Source organism: Cucurbita pepo, chromosome 2, assembly GCF_057944985.1.
Source record: "Cucurbita pepo subsp. pepo isolate OVF chromosome 2, ASM5794498v1, whole genome shotgun sequence".
Lineage (NCBI taxonomy): Eukaryota > Viridiplantae > Streptophyta > Magnoliopsida > Cucurbitales > Cucurbitaceae > Cucurbita > Cucurbita pepo.
The window spans coordinates 13,677,458-13,698,462 of record NC_141799.1 but is presented as its reverse complement, the minus strand read 5'-3'; the positions used below and the strand labels follow the sequence as shown (position 1 = coordinate 13,698,462).

Genomic DNA, 21,005 nt, shown 5'->3' with positions numbered 1-21,005 from the left:
TCAACCCTTCAGTTTTCTGTGTCAATCATGCAGCGAAGAGACAGGCAGGCACAGGCAGTAGCATTGGAAAAGATGGAATGTACAAAGTAGAGACTTACAGAACGCTGGAGAGAATATATTCAATTAGAGCTGCGGAAGTCATCAGCAATGGCCTCTGATTGTGGTAGGACGTCCCTTTGGAAACGGTGCTGCATTGTTCTTTCAAAATCAACTTCTGCTGTAGCTTTCTATCTGTTGGGTTTCACACAAACACAATCATCAATAATAGTCATAAAGATTGTGAAATAGATACCTGTAATATGGAGAGCTGGCTATGGACTCTGGTCTGTCCCTGCTTTCTGAACCATCGATCATGTGCTCGTGATTCTAGTTCCAATTTCATTTAGAAAGAAAGATAACTCGATAGATAAAATACTAATAATTCTTCTTCGAATGTCGATCCTTCTAATTTCAATACTATATACTTAACGAAGTAAAGTTTCATTTAAGAATCCAACTTTTCTAAAGTTACACTTTTCCAGCATTCAACCAAATATGTAGAATTCATACATGTCCCCCATCAAACCACAGTGATAGATAATGTCTATCCCAAATTTCCATTTTTGAAACCAATGGAGTTTTGTGGGCTGATTTGTTAGTAATAATGGAACAGAAATATGTTAAACGATGGCATCATCAACCAATTCTTTGCCAATGCTTGGTCCTGAGCTTTTATCATTAAAAGAAATTGGTGAGCCAAATTACCCCACAAAATCATGGATCATTTGGCCTCCATAGTGGCGTATTAGTTGGTCATCTTGTTGCTGCAATTGGTGATGCTGCTGTTGATGGTGGGCACTCTCAACTCGGTGGCGAAGTCCTAATGTTAGAGAGACAGATCCAAGTCCTCCAACCTCAGCCGGACTGGCTCGATATGGCATGAACCCCATCAATTCCCCTTCCATGTTGGACTGAATCCCTTGGTCCAATTTGGATTGTTTGTCTTGATCACACTGTTGGTTGCTACTGCCTACTCCATTTCTATCGCCACTTGAGGAATCCACCCCCAAGCACTGCAGATGATGACTGGCAATTTCATTTACAACACCATGGTTTTTTAGAGGCTGTTGTTCACTACTGATCCAACCGGCTGTGTTTTCTATTGTAGAACTACCATCTTTCGTACCATGGCTTTTGTTGTTCATTTCGGCCATGCCCTTAGTTTCCAGCATGTGTATCTCTTCAACCATTGGCTTCCACACTCGCACTCGAGCATTTATGAACCAATTTGACACCTGAATTATGTGGTCACATTGTAATCATCATCCAATCAACACCATGACAATATGTGATAAATCAAGCAATACTTGTATTTAAACGATAATTGCAAGGTGAAAAGCTGCAAAATTTGATCTCATATACCAATAATTTGAGGAAGGGCCACGGCATCCTACTTAATGCCACAGAGCAAGCAGAAGGAAGCAAAATAGCAAAACAAACTATACTAACAACTTAATTAAACACCACCTTCCACCAAAAAGAAGTCTAATAATGAAAATAAAGAGTTATAGCCCCACGAATAATTATTGATTAGATAAGAAATCGATAATTGATAAAGTACTAACAAGTGATAACCAAGAGTTGACCCTACCTGATTACGAGACAGGCCTGTTTGAGTGGCTAACATGTGCTTATCTGTGTCTGTGGGGTACCTGGAAAAAAAAAAGAAGATGCAGAGAAGTAATCAAATAACTTGAAGTAAGAAACTTCTCAAGTCAGCCCTGAAGTAGTAATCTAAGAGAAAACTTACGGGTGAAGAAAATGCTCAAAGAGCCAGGCTCTAAGAATTGCCACAGCACGTTCTGGAAGACCTCTCTGCGGCCTCCACACATGTTGGGATTCGAGGAATCCCATATTGACCATGCCAGATTTTTGCTTTTGGAAGCTCTGTTCCATGTATTTCAACCTAGCCGAATTTGCATCACCTTTGCTGCCGCTTGTCCCAGCGGAGGGGGATGGCAAATCCTCACCTAATACCTTCCTCAGATACTTCAATTGTTCTGAGATGGCGTTCTTCAGACAGCGGAAGTGCCTAGAGACTGTCTTGAGCGCCAGGGAAATATAGGGTGTGGCAGAACTAAGACCAGCTACTGATTCAAAGGATGAGACTACCATTTGCATTTGCTGATGATATTGTTTGTATCTTCTGCAAACCTTTTAATACGATGGAAAATACATTGTAGATGTTACTAGAAGTGAAAAAGGAAAAAAGCAATCTAAAAACTCTAATCTTGACTTGCAAGTTGCAGTAATACAAAATTATATTACAGTCTAGAACACAAAAAGTGGAAAATTTTCTATTGATTTAACTAAGTTAAGGAATCAATATATGAGTGGAAAATAACAGGAAGATGTTAGCCAATACATTCAGACCGCGCCAACAATGGCAAAACAGCTTCAGCCATTCGCCATTTAGAAATAATATGAGCACTAAGAAACTAAAAAAAATGCATTAGATCAAAACTAAAACTGAACAAATAGATCAAGTTATAATCAAGTGTTCTAATGCAACGAACCTCCTCTAGGATATATAGAAGCTTCGCTTTCTTTTGCTGATACTCTGGTTGATGAGATTCAGAAGAGATGCTCCCAACTCCACTAACATTTGTCTCGTTCGAACCACAGAACGTAGAGGCTTCAGCACATGAACTATTCTCTTTAACAACCTCGTTTCTAAATGCACTATGGACCGCTGAGGGACCAACTTCCCCAGATGTCTTCTCAAATACTTCATATGGTTGGACAAACTTTTGACCATTCGAGCCACAAAATTCGTCCAACAATAATTGGGCTGGCTTCAAGAATTTTGAACTCTTTAAAATGGTCGCATAACCAGTAAAGGGACCAAGAGGCCCTGTGTTTCTATATGTGTTCATAGGAGCTCCCATCGCGTCTTGAAGAGATTTCCCATGATTTTTATTGCCAATAGATGTTGGGTTTGGTAATCTACAAAAACTCTCAGATTTGCCAGATTTGGATTCTTGTGGATTTTTCAACACGGTCATATTTTCCTGTAATTCCTCTGATTCTTCGAACTGTGCGGTGGGTAATTTAGATGGCGGATTCGAAGAAAGCGACAGAGATAGACCTTGTGGATTGGAATCACTCATAAAAGTTCTCAATTCTTGCCCAGTTTTTCTTGCAATTGAACCCAATTCGCCAGTCCAGCTGCGGCAGTTATAGAAAGTTCTATCTGTCCAAGAACCAGTACTGTCATAAGGCAACACATTTGGCTGATCCCTGTACACAGGAAGAAGAGCAAGCTCATTTCCACTGCCTTCACAAGAACCAGTTTGGTTAATTTCAGTGAAATTATGCTGCACGATGGATGTCATTTCCATGTCCTGAGTTCCAATAGAGGCTGAAGTAACACCCTGAAGACTATTTTGGTAAATTGGAGGCAAATGCAATTCTCCTGCTACACGCTTTTGTCCATCCTGAATGAATGCTTCGTTGGATGGATTGTTAAAAGAGGTTGAAGTTTGGAATCCAATGCAAGTTGGCTTCAGTGAATATACAGTAGAATCCGTTACTTCCTCATTCAACATTTCACCTCCCAAAGAATTACTTCCACAGTTCACCACCCAATCTCCCAAAGAATTATTCATAATTTCGCCAGAGGCTTTCAACAAAGAGTTGGCAAAAGAACCCAACGAAGCATCTGCCAGAATTTGCCTACTGCATTGAGCAGGGTCTTCTGGCTCTTGACGCAACATTATGTGCCTTTGGTCCGATAAAACGTTGGAATCCCTTGAAAAATTAATCATCTCTGCCGGAAAAGAAGACAAATCATGAGGCAAAATCGCGTTCTTATTAAAACTTTGAATTCGAACAAGATCCAGATCAAGCCCCGAATGCTCCGAGTTCTGAAAACCCAATTGTTCGCCAGAGTTACTGGATAATTCCCCCACTACTCGCAAATAATTCTGCGGAACTCTTAGCTTATCACGCCGGCTTTGTTGAGCAACATGCTGTTCAAACCCATAACTATGTTCCATCCACCTAATTTTTCCAATATCCACAATATCACTAACACCACATAAAATTGCTTCAGTCCCCCCAAATTTCCCGACGTTAATACACCATAGAACGAGAAACCCAAACAAACAACAGTGTGGTTACCATCAGAGCCTGCAACCAAGTTGAAGATGAAAATCTCCAAACCTGCAAGACATTACCCATAATACAATCCATCAAATGTACTCGAAACTCCAAAATCATGAAAGGAAAAAAAAAAAACAGCGAGAAATCCAGGGAGAAACGGCAGCACAACACGAGAAAAGATGAAATCAAACTATAGAAAGACTAGGGCTCAAATTAGAGAAAGAGAGAAGCGTACGTAAAACGGTCTCAAATCTGAATTCAATAAGATAGCTCTCATGTTGCTCTCTCTCCCTCTCTCTCTCTCTATCTCTCTTATTGAGTCTGGTAAAATCTACCCCTCTACCTCTGAAGTCGCGATAACTAGGCAATAATTATCCACAACGCTAGATGAACAGTGCGGAATCCCACACAGTGTCGGTAAAACCTTCACCAATGGAAATCCCCCACTCTTTAACTATTTATTATTATATTACAAATAATGATAGCCTAATGAAGCTCACACGTAAAACTCTACCTCCAACCTAAACTTTCCTAGCCCGCACCACTAGCCTCGATCAAGCTTTCTACTCCAAGTCTTCTCTGAAACCCTAGGAAACTCCAACGGAACATGCAGAACGAAAATACCTCCTCCTCCTCCATGAGCCGAATTAATGGAGGAAGCTCATTCACAGAGAGCATCAAAAATCGTATATCCGTCAACAAAATCAAAAGCACAAAAAAATCGAAAAAACTAAATACACACACACACACACACACACATTCATCTTCGCTTCAACAATTCAGACGGAAAAACGAAGAACAAATCAAAACTACTTTCTCGTTTCGCAACAGACAGAACAAAAAAAAAAAAAAAACGAAACTACAAATCTCATCGTCATTACACTATACGAAAGCAAGAAAACAAAACCTAACGGAAAGCAGATCGTCTTCTTCTTCTTCTTCTTCTTCTCTTCTTCTTCAATTTCCACTACTGGCTCTTCTTATTCTCGTTGCAGGTATAAACGTCTGCTAAGGAAAGATAGTTACAAAAGTTAGTTCAAGAGAGAAATTAAGGCGTTCTGGCGGCGGAGATGACGGTGGCGGGAAGCGCTCGGTGAGGAATTCCGGCGGGGGACTTAGGGGGACAAATAGGGACGGGTGGAGAGAGGTTTTGTAGAACAATGATTGTGAAAAAGCAGAAATCTCGCCGTCAAGCTTTTAACGGTAAGAGCGCGGGTAACTGTTTTCTAGAGACGTTCCATAAAGTGTTGAATTAGCCGTTATATTTAACGGCAGGATTAAAATAATATATATTTATTTACATGACGATGAGTATACGTATACATCCGCCCAAAAAATTTGCAGTGTCGGTCCACAGCATAGTCGCCTGCCGGTTACAATAAATGCCACTGCGACGTCCAAGTATTTACTAAAATGCCATTAATCGATGTGCAATTTTCCTATTATTTTTTCTTATTAAATTATTTTTTAAAATTATAATTTTTATTAAAATTTCCTAAATAATTGATGTTCTAATACATCTTTCGAGCTGATGTCTAAACAGATACTCGATCCAACGGCCCTAAGATTGAGAGAAAATGACACGGTTGGGAATAATTTAGCAATTTGAGCTCGCTTTTACGATGAAGCTCGAGTCGCTTTTTTTTTTTAATAAAATTCAAATCTAGGGTTTGTTGTCGAGGTCGATGTGGGAGAGTACGTCTGACTTTATTGCTACTGTAAATTTGCTTTGTAATCTTCGAGTTTTCTTACCAGCCACCTCTGTCTTACGACGTGACAACATTTCTACTATTTCATTGGCTAGCATTCTTATTCATATACACGATCGCTTCCAACGATCAAGTTATTGATTTTTTTAGTAAACTACTCTTTCACACATCTTTCTCGACTTGTTATAGTAAATATCACCTCCGAGCTCGTTGTTATCGAAACATATGCGTCTTTTAGTTATGGGACCGTGGGCTTGCTCGTAAAGGCTTCCTTATTGATCATTGAAGGACATGTCTTCCTTCTTACCCCATTGAAGGCCACCCTTTGATCCATCACTTTGGCACACAAGATCTTGTCATCTCAACTCACCACCATGGGAGAACTTTGCGGAGTAATTATAAAGAGGTTCAGTACCAACAACGTCGATAATATCAACCAAAGTTTAAAACTTTTCTCTCGAACATAATAATATTTCCAACAAAAAAATAATTTTTTTATCGACTGTCTCGTTTCTATATATACCACAATATTGTCAACTCGAGCCCACAAAATAAAAAGAACGGAGTAAAGCGATGAGTTCATTGGTCGTGGATTAGAACTATTGAATCCAATGCTCTAATCATAGATGGCATCAAAGTACACGAGAATCTCTCAAGATAAGGAGCGGTTGTTGGCAAGCAACTAAGAAGAAAGATAGATAAATGGAACGTACCGTGTAGACAGAATTTTATGGCGAAAAATGCTTAAAAGAATTGATGAGCTAACAGGACGTTTCGTAACTTAAAGGGTTTTTTTTTTTATTTATAAATATATGATAATTAACTTTTTATTTTATGTTATTTATTCTTTATTAAAAAAAAATAAAATGAAATAGTAAGAGAAAGTACAGAACTAGTCGAGTGTCAATCCAACGGTCAAGGACGAAGTATCCATAGATCAGCTCACAAAAATGCCAATGGGATAAAACCAAAAGGTGGTCCCACAACGGAGTTGATCACAGACCATCAGATTAAGATCAGATGGTTGGTGACAATTGTGTAAAATAACGGGCATAGACATTTGAGCCATGCTGGGTGACAGTCCAATCAGAGTCGGGAGGCGCTATGTAATTTGGGGCTGTCACAGTACTGTCAGTCCTACCTGGGTCACCCACGTGGTCTTGGGATTCTTCTTCTACCAGACGCCCACCAAAAAGAGAAAAAAGAAAAAGAGAAAAAAAAAAAAACAATATTTATTTTTTTTGGATAAATAGAAGGCCACGTGGCGAGCATCTGATGCAGTGATTTTAATCGTCCCCCACATTCGCGTAACGCCTCCAAATGCAACGTTACCACCTCATCAACGGCAAAATGGAAGTTTGGTTCTCAAAAAAACTTTTAATTCCTCGTTGACCACAAACCAATAAGATCGCCTGACTTTTGTAACCACCATTATTATTACATATAATTTGTTCTTTATTTATATTTTATTTTTATAGATGGAATATTGGTGAAGGTAAATATTTTTAAATAATCATTTAATTATCTATTTTAAATTTCTTTAACCTTATAAATACAATATTTTATCTATGTTCTTTTTTTCTTTTTTTTCTTTTTTTTTTTTGAAATATAAAACCAAACTAAAATATTCCATAATTTTCATAAATAAAGCCAAAATTTGAAAATTAAAAAAAAAAACAAATTTTTAAAAAGTTTATAAAAACTATTTTTGTTTTTAAATTCAAGCAAATTTGGCATTTGATAGCCTCCAACGTTCTTGGCATCATTTATGACATGATCACGTTACTCACTCATCACTTCCAAGAGTGAAGACAATCGCCACAGACCATTACGAGTCATTCCAACATTTTTGTTCTTGTTCACATGCATCACCGAAAAATTACTAAGAGACCACTCAACATAAAATTGCTCATAGTAAAGCACGATTAATCATAAAGTTGTTATTGTTGGATGATGAAAGTCCCACGTCGGCTAATTTAGGGAATGATCATGTGTTTATAATCAAACAATACTCTCTCCATTGGTGTGAGACATGAGAGCTTATGCTCAAAATGGACAATATCATATCATTATGGAGAGTCGTGATCATCTAACAGTTTTGATTCAAACGCGTCTTGAATAGAGGCATAGGGTTTATAATAATTGAAAGGGCAATCCAAATGGGATTTGGTTGTCTGATTTTTGTTGATATAAATGCAAGGCAGCTACCAACTCGACAAACCCTCCAACACCTTCTCCCCCACCTATAATTATTCAATTCACACTCTGTCTTTTTTTTTCGTATATATATAACAGTGTCGTAACCAAAATATATATTTTAAAATTAATAATAAATTCAAGTTGATTCCGTTCGACCCAATTTTGTTTTAGAAAAATTTATGAAACGACTCCGTTCTTAAAATTTTCATTTATTTCCAGACCCAAACTTTATGGATTAGGTTGGGTCGATTAAGTTATTCGAACGAGTGCACGTAAGTGAAACAATTATTTTCTAGAACTTTATTACCTTTTTCAAATATTACTACAAAATAAGGTTTTTTTTTTTATAATATCACATCACAAGCATAAAGTGTAATTTTATTTTTAAAAAATTCAGAAATTAAAAGAAAAACCAAAATAAATAAATTATTTTTTAAAATTTCACTAATTAAAGTATAAATGTAAAATAATTAATAATAATGAGAAGAAAAAAAAGAAAGAGCAAAAAGAACAATCAAGGATGACGACAGCCCTGGAAAGATGACGTAATCACATCACGTCACTACAGAACCCGACCTACATCCACACCCTATATCATCTCCTAATGCTCTTGGGGCCTTATTCATGATGTCCCTTTCACCTTTTATTTACCCCTCATTTTCACTTTAATTACTCAACTGCCATTACTTATGTATTTTTTTTTCTACCAATTGACCAAAATAACCCTCCTAACACATGTGGGGCATGTAAATTTCCATCATTTTTCGGTATAGCGATAGGGTTATCGATGATGCTACCAATTATATTCGTGTCGTTATCTCAATTTTTATTTTTGTTACTCGATAGTTCTTAATGTTGGCCTTTGCTAGAATTTTCTAGTTTGACACGCTTTATTCGTCGTAGCGATGATAGGGTTTTTTTAGGTACTCGGTCTCGGTATAGGCTTTGTGGGTAATATCTCTAAGCACTTCTTTATTACTTGGTTAAAAATTCGAGATAAATTATATACCTATGATCGGCTACACATATGAGATTCTCTCTATTCCTATGACTAGTGTATTATGTTTCGATGTAGCTGAATCATTTGTTATAAACCCTATGCCTCTATTCAAGACAATCACATGACCGTTCATATGTTTCGATGTAGCTGAGGCATAGTGTATTATGTTTCGGCATATATATATATAAAATTGATTGGAAAAATAAAATAAATATAAGGCAATCACATGACCGTTCATATGTTTGAAGAAACCAAATAAAGAAATTTGAAAAGCAAAAATGATGTAGGGGCCCCTACATTTGTGGGGCACTTGGGTGGGACATTTAAATTTTGAAAGGAAAATAAATTATAATTTTTTTTAATAATTTATTGAGCACACATTAATAAAAAAAAAAAAAAGATTATAACTTGGGCCGGCCCACAAGTTCGTAAAAAAAGTTTATATTCCTTTTATGCCCTTCATTTATTATGTAATTCCTATTTTACCCTTAATTTTTTTTTTTTTTTTTTTTTTTTTTGTCAAAAGTTTGAATTTTTTTAAGATTAATTTATTAATTCTAATTATATTTTCCTAACTATGTAATTTTTTCTTGTCCCCTTTATGATCGAACACGAACCTTCGCTCGTTTGTCTTATTTTTCGTGTTGTTTTCTCGTACCGTCTCTTTAGAGAAGAGGATGAACTTTATCACGTATCTCTTCCTACGAGAGTTGTTTTCTCTTATTAAGAAAGAAGAGGAACTTTCTCTCGTTTTTCCTATTTCTCGTATCGTCTTTTCCTCGTGTCTAGAACGAGTGTCACCAATATTCGATCGACGCTAAAATGCATTAGTGTTACGTACATCTCTTATTCGATATAAGATCAAACTTCTTTCGAAGCAACTGAAATGGCCAAATAGACTCCTCTTAAAGCACGAGTTAAAGAATCCATAGCACACGAAAAGCCTTCTCAAGTACAAGACAATCAATTTCGTTCGACCGTTGCGAGTATGTAAGGTCAGGCTAGGACTTCGCAAGACCACGTTTAAAACCGAGTAAGTAGTATCCTTTTGCTTTACAATATGGTTAGTACAATACACCTAGAGCTTATATAGTCGAAGACATCGAAAAACGCATACCCACACACCTACACCTTGTCTCATAGCCTCCATTTTTTGCTCTTTTCTGGGTTGCAGAGATGGAATGACAATGAACAGTACATGAACAAGGAAAATATTTGGGTTCAATACCAAAGCACAATGGTGGTTTCACATCTGTATGCCAAACAAGTCAGTGGGTAACCAAGATTTCACATTCCTAACTTCCTAATATAACTAGAAATTCAATCACATAACTGTGGGCAAACATACAAGCATGTTACTGGTTGTAGATTTGAAGGACGATGTTGTCGGGGCCGAGCATGTATCCTTCGATTTGTTTTCCCTTGGGTATGGATAAATGGCTGCCAATTCCCGAACACGACATAGAACAGACTCCGGTACTTGCTGCAATGCTTGCTTTCGACCAAGAACAACCTGCCCAGATCGAAGATTTCAGCATAACCCAGATTCAAAAACATCAAAATTTGTAAAGAAAAAGGAACAAAATCCAACCTTTCTTCTGTTTTGTAACTGGGTATCACTTGCCTTTAATAGATTTCTCCATTTATCCTGAAACCGATAGAAAAAACGTTGTAATTCTACTGATTAACGATAAACGAGTAGTTCGAAACTAGTTGAAAGTAAACGGAAATTGGTTTTACCTTGAGATCGACGGACGTTCTATGCGAAGATGATGAAAACTGAAGCCTTTTTATTTCTGTCCACCTTCCGACTCCGTACTCCGAAACGCCTTCTACCAACTTCATAACCTCGGAAAGAGTCCATGATATGTGATGCTTCCTACGACTGTTGCCTTTTTGAGTAGTATTACCTTTCATGACGCACTCGTCTTCAGTATTCTCATCGTCGGACTCGGCTGAGAAAGACTCCACGTCGTTTTTATCTTTTATGCATAGGATCCTATTGTCCTTGATCTCCTCCGGCTCCTGATTAGGATAAGGTAGCGAGTTAAATAGAAAGTACAACCAAGATTATGAATAGCTTCTCGATTTACAAAAGGGCATCGTTCTTACCCAACATATTCTCTTCTTTGTCGAGTGACCTTCTTCGATTGGAAGACCGAACGGAACCTGAATACAACCTCCGTTGAATGATTTATCCTTGGGAACGATTGGTGCTGCTTTAAGTTTCTTTTGCCATTGATGCCTGTGACACACGGAGGGGAGAGATTTATCCTTGGAAGCTTTCAGAGCGCTTTTCTTGAAATTAGATCTCGATTTTTGTTCAATCGACTCTTCACTGTATCTCCTAGGAGGCTTCCGCAATCTCTTTTCTGTAACGAGTGTTTCTACTTTGTTTCCTTCATTAAAAGGAACGATTTTGGATTCGTTATGCTCAGAATTTATTTTCGAGGAGTCGCAGCTTGAAAGCCTCTTCCTTTTCACAGGCCTGTCGTCTGACATGTTCTCGTCGTTCAAGCACGCAGTAGAGCTACCCGAACAACCTGACGACCCAGTGCTCGATGAGATCATAAGTTTGGCGTCCTTTTGATCAAAACCGACATTATGCCCTGCAACTGACAAACTATTTTTAAGCTGAATGTCTCTTATGAAAGGAGAATTCCAGTCACATAGAGGTTTTGGCCCCAGACCTCCAGCAAAAGACAAATCAACACCGAGATCTGTTGTACAAAAACCTTGTGGGTAACCAAAATCCACATTGCCTAGAAAAGAAGCATTGCATGAACCGGGAGCTAAATTGAAGATATCATCCGTGGTTTGACGGTTCACTGAACAATGGAAAGAGGAAGGGTTGTGATCAAAATAGCGTAAAAATTCCAAAATAACTCCGTTCCAAGCCAAGTTAGAGAGATTCTCACCAGTTCCCGAAAGTTTGTTGATCCCAGAACACACAACATCGTCAGTTCCTTTCGATTTTTCATCACGGACCTAGAAGTACAGAACTATTTTCAAATGATGTCTTGTTAAAAAAAAAGAAGAAAATGATCAAGTAGATGCCACAGACAGGTTCAATCTCCGGTAGCATCGACTCTTAGCTGGCCACATGAATGACCATAATGATGTCAAAACAAGGAAATTAGTGAAGCAAAAGGTCAATCCTCTAGTTGGATTTTCCATTTAAAGCAAAATGTCAATGATCCAGAACAGGCTGATATGCGCAATCAATGGTATTCTATCGAATCGATACTCAAATACGTCACAGTTTCCTTCGATAATTTTGCTTGGTTCTAGTGATATAAGGCTTTCTTCTAACATAATTCATAATCCAAGTAGACAGATCCGAATTTCTTGGCTTCAGAACACTAACCGTGCAATTCTCTTCCATTATCGTCATGGAAAAGTCGCACGCAAGTTTGCAATCAATTTCTCGGGACCTTGATTCTTCCTAGTCTTCTATAATTGAATCAAATTTTATTTCTAAACTAGGTACCGAAAGACGTGGGCTCATAAACAATTAATACTCATGCAGAAAAATAGAAGACCGTCTACTACAGAAGTTATATTTTCAAAATAATGAGCCGACGGATAGCTAATCCTGTAAAATCAGAAAAGTCACCAATAATTGAACAACGTCAAGAATACACAACCTGCGCTTAATGAAAAGCATTAAGGTTATTACTACAGTTAACGCGGGTGGCAGGAAGGAGCTGATACGTTTTCCCATAAACGATGGAACTGTGATCAAAGTGATGGACTAATATACCTCTAAACAATATTGAAGAGCGAAATCATGAAAAGAAAACGGAATTAAAATACTTGGCAATCAGATCATACCTCTTGCTTGGTTCTCTCTCCTTCTAGTGTAAGGCTAGAATGTAATGATTCTGCGATAACGAATTGATATTCATAAGTAGAGAATAAGTGAAGGCATGACGCACAAACGACGATGATCTTTAGTACGGAAAGAAGGGAAACAGTAATTTCTAGTTAATTCTGAAAAAACGGCAGATAGTAAGAACCATGGATATCGAAGCGACCTACAACATTTAGTTGAAGGCGATCTTAAGATTTAAACCAGCCAACCTAGGAGGGTAAAGGGAAAAAAATCGTGAACGAGAGAGGAAAGAATCAAAATTTCTCTACCGAAACAAACGCAATTATCACAAATAGAATGAATAGGAAGTTGAAATCCCCAACAAGTGATAAAACACGGTATCAATGCAAATGTCGGTAAGTATTAAAAGTGAATCCAGACAGACAAACGCATAGATCAATGAGATAATTACCACTATCGATCTTTATTTGATCAAATTCAACAGCAAATGAAAAATTTTCGATGCTTAAGCACTTATGAGAGTGGAACGTGTTGAAATCAAGGACACTGCCAGGAAAGCATTTGTTATAGTCCGGTTGCAAGAAATGTTCCACCCCTAAGACATCATCTTCCGGGGCAGGGAAGATAGATAAATCCGAGTCGACCTAGAAGGAAAAAAGAGGAATCAGAACTATCAACTTCCCAGGGGAAAAACAACATTACAAAAAGACAAAAGATCGAAAAGTAAATTTATGTCAATATCGAGAAAGCCCCCATCAAGTCCATAATAATTTCCTATCAAATTATCGTGTTCAACTTCAACCTTAGCTAACCATGATTACGTCTGGATACTATTTTCTCCATAACTTTATCATGCATGATGCATCTCCTTTTCATCAACGTTATGACAAGTATTGAAGGAAAAGAAACCGCTAAGTCCAAGTGCAGATTCACGAGTTCAAGCTAAACTAGATCGGTGTAACGTTGCAGTATCTCTAAGGGGAAAGGGGAGCAATAGGGTATACACTTTCCAAAGCATAACATCATTCTAAACAATTTCCCCCTTCCATAATGATCTGACATGTAGATATAATCAATTCGATAGCAAACTAGAACGATAACCAACACAATTGTAAGAACATTAAAGAACATAAAACTCCACGAAGTTTCATACAATTGTTTGCAAAGTTAGAAGTATAAACAATTATGAATTATGAACTATCTACTGGATTGAAAATCATGCATACATCAGGAAACTCATAAGTAAACATTTTCGTAGCCTGATTGGAAGTCATCATCGTTTCCTTCGACGCTGCATTCATCACGTCGTGAATACAAGCAGAGCCTCTCCTTCAAACAAAAGGTGTGCCTGTAATTGAAGAACAAAAAACATGTTTTAAGTTTGCAATGTAATTGGAATGGCAAAACAAAGAAACAGAGACGGAGAAAGAGAGAAACAATTGGAATTCCCTGTCTAATAGAACGCTCAATTTGCACAAAAAACGACAGATTAAGCAGATGCAACTGAATTAAGAACCAAAAATAATCACTCCGATCCTCATCAAAATCAAACCCAGGTGGACCTCAGGCACACCAACAGTAAGAGCAAGACACAAAACCATTGAAAAAACTCCATGCAGCCATAGCTCAAACCAGCACTGACCCATCAGACCAAGTAAACAACTATTACAAATTCATCGAGAGTTAGGTAAAGAAGACAAGCACCCAACAACCAAAAAACGCAAAAACACAGAAAACAAGCATAAAAAACAACAAAACCACAAAAAAATTAGAAACCCGACAAAAGGGGAAAAGGGGAAAGGAAGCATAGCTCAAAAGGGAAGTACCACAGCTCAAATTCTGAAACACCCAAAGCTAGAAATCAACGTCCGGAGCAGAAAAGGGTAAAAAAATTCACAGAACAGAGGTACAAATCAAACACATTGCAATGCCTGAGAGAGGAAATTGTAGAGACCCAGAAAGAAAAATGGAAAGGAAAACGAGGAGATGAGGAAAAAGGGTGACGAACGGAGAAGACGAAGCAGCAGAAGAGGGAAAAAGGAGTGAGGAACGAAGCAAGTGAACAGAGCGGTGAACTTTTAGGTGACGGATTTGAAATGGGTTTGAAAAAAGTTGGATTGAAATGTGGAGAGTGGAGTCCGGAAGAGGTAGGCGACAAGTCATCGCCATTTGCCGCCTTAACGATCCGGTCCTTCATGAGTCATTCTGACTCGTAATTCGTGAAAGTTAAGATTTCCCACGCGCCTCTTTCTCACGCGCGGCCACGATTCTCAATTAAAATTTTAATTTTTGCTTTTTTTAGTTTCACGCTAATCAATAAAAATTTTGTTTAGATTTTTTTTATTTATTTATTTGGATTTTGTTTCTCTTTTTTATTTTATATTAATTTCTTTTTAATTTTCGTCACCCAAATATCAACTTGAATGGTAGTTTTGAAACATTTATCAAATTTTAAGGGTAATAATACAACATTTGACATCCGAGTAAAAAAGGGTACATGAGTAAACTAAGACCACACTCGATTGAGAGCGATTCAATGTTTTTTTAGAATGCATGTGTAACAGCTCAAACCCACCACTAGCACTTACTGTCCTCTTTGAACTTTCTCTTTCGGGATTCCCCTCAAAGTTTTTAAAACGCGTCTATTAGGGGAGGTTTCCACCCCATTATAAAAAATTATTTGTTCTCCTCCCCAATCAATGTGGGATCTCACAATCCACCCCATTTAAGGTTCAGTGTGCTTGATGACACTCATTCCCCACTCTAATCACCGTGGGATGTCACATCACATTATTGAAAACAAAACATACTAAAAGAACGTGTATTGGTGTCTATAACAGATAACATCATGACTATGTCACAAGAAATTCAAATCAAAGCGTATATATGTTCCATTAAACGAACCAATCGAGATTTTATATGTTGTTATTTGAAATGTAAGAAATAATTATGAACGGCACACCTCATCATCTACTATTTTTACAAGAATTGAATTCACGACGGCAAAAGATACTGAAATTCGAAATCATACGGCAGCGTCTCCACCGTGGGCGGCGTTTTGGAATGTCCTCTAAAGCACTCCACCATCGATTTCCTCAAACTCCCCGACGTCGGCAGCTGGTTGCACACCCATTCCACCACCGCCTTCATGTCCGCCGCCGCCGTTGCCGCCGTAAATTCTGGCAAGCTTCGAACTAGAAGCTCTGGCACGGCGACCCTTCTGGAGCTCGTGACCACTACCGACGCCTGCAGATACTCTAGCTTTGACCTCTCAAGCTCTGCCGCTACCGCCTCGCCGCTGTATATTCTCACCGCCGGTGAAGACCGGGTCCCGCAGCAGAGGGCGAATGTCACGTTTGGCTCCGATGATTCCAGGCCGTACAGCTTCCGGACAACGGCTTCTTTGTTGTTATCCTTGTTTGCAATGTTTGAAAAGTCAATGGATTTGACTATCATTCTGTCTAGTTGACTATTTACCGCTGCTAATAGATATTGTGTTCTTTGACCGATGAACTAAAGTCAACTTAGTTTTATATATAATATTAATTATTTTTAATAAAAAATTAAATTATAGTGTGGATAATTACCTCATTGTTGGTCGTGAATGGTTTCCTTAGAATGAAATGTTCTATGGCCTGTGCGTTTATGGTGTTGCCTCCGATGTTAACCATTGCCTAAATTCAAAAAATGATTTAAGTTTTTGGTTAGAATAAGGTTGTTTAATCAAAACAAACCAAACAAATATTTGGACATTTATGTTTAGAAGAACGTTGGTTAGACATTTTGGTGTAATTAAGAATGATTCTGTGTTATCAAAACACGAATGATAAGAAATTAAATGAACGATCGACTTATAGGTTATGATATAAGAAAAAAAGGTTGAATTTATAGGGTTTACTTGCCTTATTCAACAAAGCGGCTAGTTTTTCTGGTGAAGAAGGCACTCCGTATTGGAGGAACCCCTGAAACGAACAAAATTTGGTAAGAAACGTCTTAATGGAAATTGAAGTTTAAAGAATGATGTTTTTATCCACGCTTTACATTCATGATACAAGCGTTGTACATGTTGATCCAAAACGCCAGCTTTTGTTGGTAATTCAATGGCCTTAGATCGACGGTTTGTAAATTGCTCATTAGAACCCTGTATTCACCAAGAGTCCACAGTGGCAAAGATTAGAACACGATGAAGACTAGCTTCATGGAGCTTAAAAGGTCGCTTAAAAGTACCTTAACTTGGTTATGAGAGGGATGAAGGTAGCACTCGCTATCGATTTTGGATCCATGGAAGTTGATGTGAATATGACTAAGTTTTTATAAGGACCAATATCCCTTGGAATTGACTCTTCGTTTTCGAAGATGCCGTAAGGATCTTGTTGTCTCAACTCCTTATGTAGTGAAAGACCTGAGTTTAAGCCGTTCTCGACTCGGAAGCTTCTCGAGCTCAAAGAGGAATGCAGCGACCTTGAAATGGGACCCGACTTCTCTAGCTCCATTGTTCTTGAGGTTCTTAGCAATCTCACATATATGAAGTTTAAGCACCTTATGATGCTCTCTGATAACTTGTTCGGGTGCCAATTTTGAATGTTTTCTTCTAACTGAATTGGCATCGACACATATTTTTGGGGTGGCATGTGTAATGGACTTTGCTCCCGTCGCTGAGAAGAAATGAATTCAAGTGTGCTGTTACGTATCACAAAACTACAGAAACCTCAAAAACGAAATGGAACGAAATACGAGGTACCTTTGGAGAAGGATGTTGGGGTTCTCGTAACGGGGACGGAGGGACAAGAAGGCCACTCTTTCTAGGAACTCGTTCCTGGAGTTTAAGCTCCTCGAACGGAAAATGAGTCGACTTCTTATCTCTAAGATCTTCATTTTTGGCATCCAATCTAAAGTGATTGAGTGCATAATCTCCCTTGATGGCTTTGCTAATGAAGTGAAGACCCTTGGTGTCAAAAGTTGGCTTGCTAATTGGGTTCCAATTCAATGGTGGTTTGTTGGGTGCGTTATTGGCTTGAGCTGGCTGCTCCGAACTCCACGGTTTGGACCGTGTGGCTCGTTGTTTCTCACTTTTCAAGTCCTTTTGAAGTTCAGTGATTTGAATCTCAAGCCTTCCAATTTCACTCTCCACCATCGCTAGCTCTGCCAACAGCTCCTTCACCTGCATTGCATGTCAACCCGAACAATTCAAATATCAACTCACATCAATACACAGCAACGACATAATGTACCTCTAGCATATAGGGCCGTGAGTTCAATTTCACTCACCAACTTAATTCCCATTCAATTAATTGATACAGTCATTGGCTTTAAATGTCGGAACTAACATATATCTCATCAACATTTCGATCGAAAAATGGGAAAATTCCTATCACACTTACAACCCGAACGTTCAAATAAGATCGAAGAAAAGTTGTTTAAGGAATCCACTTGTTGGGATCACATCATGTGGTCCTTAAACAGGGAGACAAAGCAGAAGTTGTAACAGAACTATGAAACATGTTCTTTCAACTATCAAGTGTTTTTTTTTTTCAAAATTTTAAATCATTAATGCTAATTTTATTTCAAATTAAATCTTAAAAAAAAAAAAGACAGGACCATGTCAGAATACCCTACATTAAATATCATCTGACATCACATTAAATATTATAATGTTTAATTATATTCTATTTTGTTTATAAAAAAAAAAAAATTATTAAATATTTTAAGAAGTTTGACCATATTTTTTAAAATAATAATAATAATAAAGGAAGGAAATAATTGGTCAAGAACCTTTTTTAAGGAAAAAAAATATAATAATGTAATAAATATAGTACAAATTTATAAAGAACTAATTAATTTTTTTAGAAAAATAGAAAAAAAAAACTCTAAATTAATTAATTAATTTATATTCCTGATCCTCAGCCTCGAATCACACGTCCAAGTGAGAGCAATTTTGAGGATATGATGATCAAGAAAGACTTAAAGAAAATGAAAGTTACGGTATATACCAACAATGTGTCCTTTTCTTTATATTTTATTACTTTACAAATTTTACATTAAATTTACGAGAATGTTTAATGTGAACGGTACATTATCGACAATTAATATTTTTAATTTTTTTTTTAAAGTAAAAGATTCAAATTTCTATACGAGACGGGACGTTTATCGTACCTTAGGAGGAAGGAAGTTTGTTGAGATGGGAAGTGGTGAAGCATTTTGTTGTGTATTTAGACCACCTAAAATCTCATGCACCTTTTCCTCTTGATGTAGCAATTTTTGAAGCATCAACACCTATTCATGAAAATAAATAAATAAATAAATAATTAATTAATTAAATTCTCACGAACTCGAACATTAAAGATTCATAAGTCACAACTCATCACTACATCGAATATAAACGTCAAATACTTTAATTATTTATAAAAAGTAAGGTAGAGTTGGACAGAATTATAACGTTATTTTCAGGTTGGTTAGGTTGACTAAAAAAAAATGTCAATTTACGAATTGACTTGAATTTTTTCTATTTATAAAAAATTCTAAAAAATTAAACCCAACCCGAATCAACAGAAGTTAACTCAACCTAATCTTTATTGTTTAGGCTGGATAGTTTAAGTTGATCGAACTAGGTCTTGTGGAATCATATTGACTAAAAAACAGATCCTTGTTTATCAACCACACATTGTCTAATCAAATCCAATTCTCTCTCGATATGTTCCTCAAGAAATCCGATTCGTGGGGATTCTTCCCCCATCTAAGATCATATACTAGCAAACATTGTCCTCTTTGGGCTTCCCCTCAAGACTTTAAAACACGTCTGTTACGAGAATGTTTCCATACTCTTATAAATGGTGATTTGTTCTCCTCCCAACCAACGTGGGACATTACAATCCACCTCCCTTCGGGCCTAGCGTCCTCGTTGGCACTCTTTCCTTCCTCCAATCGATGTGAGACCGCCCCCAAATCCACCCCATTTTGGGCTAGCGTCCTTACTGGCACACTGCCTCATGTCTACCCCCTTTCGGAGAACAGCGAGAAGTCTGGCACATTGTCGGCTCTGATACCATTTAATATTTTATGGAATTTAAATGAAGTCTTTCGCATTTAATGTTTATGATACGTATACAGTAGCAACCTTAAATTAAGTAGAAAATTTCGGGTCATTACAATGTATTTATTTAATTTTATGGAATTTAAATGAAGTATTTCTCATTTAGTGTTTCGCATTTCTCTATTTTATTTAATTTTTTTCTTCCAAATTCAAAAAAAAAAAAAAAAAAAAAAAAAAAAAAAAAAAAAAAAAAAAAAAAAAAAAGGTTTGGTGTAGGTTTGTTTAGAAGTTCTTCCTTTGAAGCAAAGCTAACAATTATTAAAAAAATTCCCTTTGCTAAACCCTTCATTTAAATTAAAAAATATCCTAATTATAACACTAAATTCTCATCAATTATAACATTAAATTTCCCATTAAACAAGCTTCTAATTAATAATATATGATAAGCAACACCAACAAACCTCTCTTTCAAGCTCTTCCTTCTTCCTTTGTCCACTAACCTTCTTCTTCATCTGCATTTAATCATTCAATTCCTATTAAACTCGACGAAATAAAATCCGGGTTTGTTTCGTTATTAAACGAATACGAGTTCGAAGAGAGTTAGACTAAAAAAACGAACCAAAGATTCAAACTTTTAATGTTGTAAGAGAAGAGAAGAGAAGAGAAGAGAGAAGCTTACAAATTGGGAGGGTGAGTGTGGAGGATGAGGGTGAGCCATGAGGGTTAGTTGATATCAGAGTTGGAGGAGGAGGAGATCATGGGGATAATGAGGGGTTAAAAGCAAAGAGGATGGAAGATTATGGCTTGGAGGTGAAGGGAAATGGTTGGGGTATGGCGACGTTTTATTTGGTGGGGAAGATGGCGAGGAGCTTTCACTTTGTGGACAGTGGTGCTGGTGCTCATGCCTTTTCTTCTCCAATGAGTACTCACATCCTTCCCAATCTAAACGATGTATTGTATGGTACGAGTACCAGCAAGAACACTGGACCTCGAAGGAGGTGGATTTGTGAGATCCTACATTGATTGGAGAGAAAAACGAAGCATTCTTTATAAGAGTGTGGAAACTACTTCATATAAGACGCGTTTTAA

General features: G+C 37.3%; 3 protein-coding genes across 6 annotated transcripts; all 3 read right to left on the bottom strand.

Annotated features, from left to right (window-relative positions):
• Positions 1-464: 464 nt before the first annotated feature.
• LOC111788522 (uncharacterized) lies at positions 465-5,315 on the bottom strand. Of its 2 annotated transcripts, none has more exons than XM_023668861.2 (5): positions 5,051-5,315; positions 2,556-4,203; positions 1,790-2,193; positions 1,631-1,691; positions 465-1,274 (listed from the first exon to the last, which is right to left on the bottom strand). In XM_023668861.2, exons 2-5 carry the CDS (start codon positions 4,035-4,037, stop codon positions 741-743), a joined length of 2,481 nt encoding a protein of 826 aa, XP_023524629.1. In that variant the 5' UTR covers positions 4,038-4,203; positions 5,051-5,315; the 3' UTR covers positions 465-740. The 2 variants fall into 2 exon arrangements, with proteins under 2 accessions (XP_023524629.1, XP_023524628.1); XM_023668860.2 differs by lacking the exon at positions 5,051-5,315 and adding an exon at positions 4,379-4,961.
• A 4,935-nt stretch (positions 5,316-10,250) lies between these two features.
• Positions 10,251-14,949, bottom strand: LOC111788382 (uncharacterized). Of its 3 annotated transcripts, none has more exons than XM_023668710.2 (10): positions 14,713-14,949; positions 14,113-14,234; positions 13,338-13,530; positions 12,886-12,935; positions 11,970-12,039; positions 11,742-11,879; positions 11,164-11,666; positions 10,792-11,076; positions 10,643-10,699; positions 10,251-10,564 (listed from the first exon to the last, which is right to left on the bottom strand). In XM_023668710.2, the coding sequence occupies exons 2-10, from the start codon at positions 14,185-14,187 to the stop codon at positions 10,376-10,378; spliced, it is 1,560 nt and encodes a 519-aa protein (XP_023524478.1). In that variant the 5' UTR covers positions 14,188-14,234; positions 14,713-14,949; the 3' UTR covers positions 10,251-10,375. The 3 variants fall into 3 exon arrangements, with proteins under 3 accessions (XP_023524478.1, XP_023524479.1, XP_023524476.1); XM_023668711.2 differs by having other exon boundaries at positions 11,164-11,660; XM_023668708.2 differs by having other exon boundaries at positions 11,164-11,879.
• Positions 14,950-15,775: 826 nt separating this feature from the next.
• LOC111788877 (electron transporter, putative (Protein of unknown function, DUF547)) lies at positions 15,776-20,786 on the bottom strand. Its single transcript, XM_023669438.2, has 9 exons — positions 20,596-20,786; positions 20,378-20,428; positions 19,040-19,159; positions 17,628-18,047; positions 17,114-17,541; positions 16,928-17,027; positions 16,789-16,848; positions 16,474-16,560; positions 15,776-16,300 (listed from the first exon to the last, which is right to left on the bottom strand). Exons 1-9 carry the CDS (start codon positions 20,632-20,634, stop codon positions 15,881-15,883), a joined length of 1,725 nt encoding a protein of 574 aa, XP_023525206.2. The 5' UTR covers positions 20,635-20,786; the 3' UTR covers positions 15,776-15,880.
• Between the last annotated feature and the right edge of the window lie 219 nt (positions 20,787-21,005).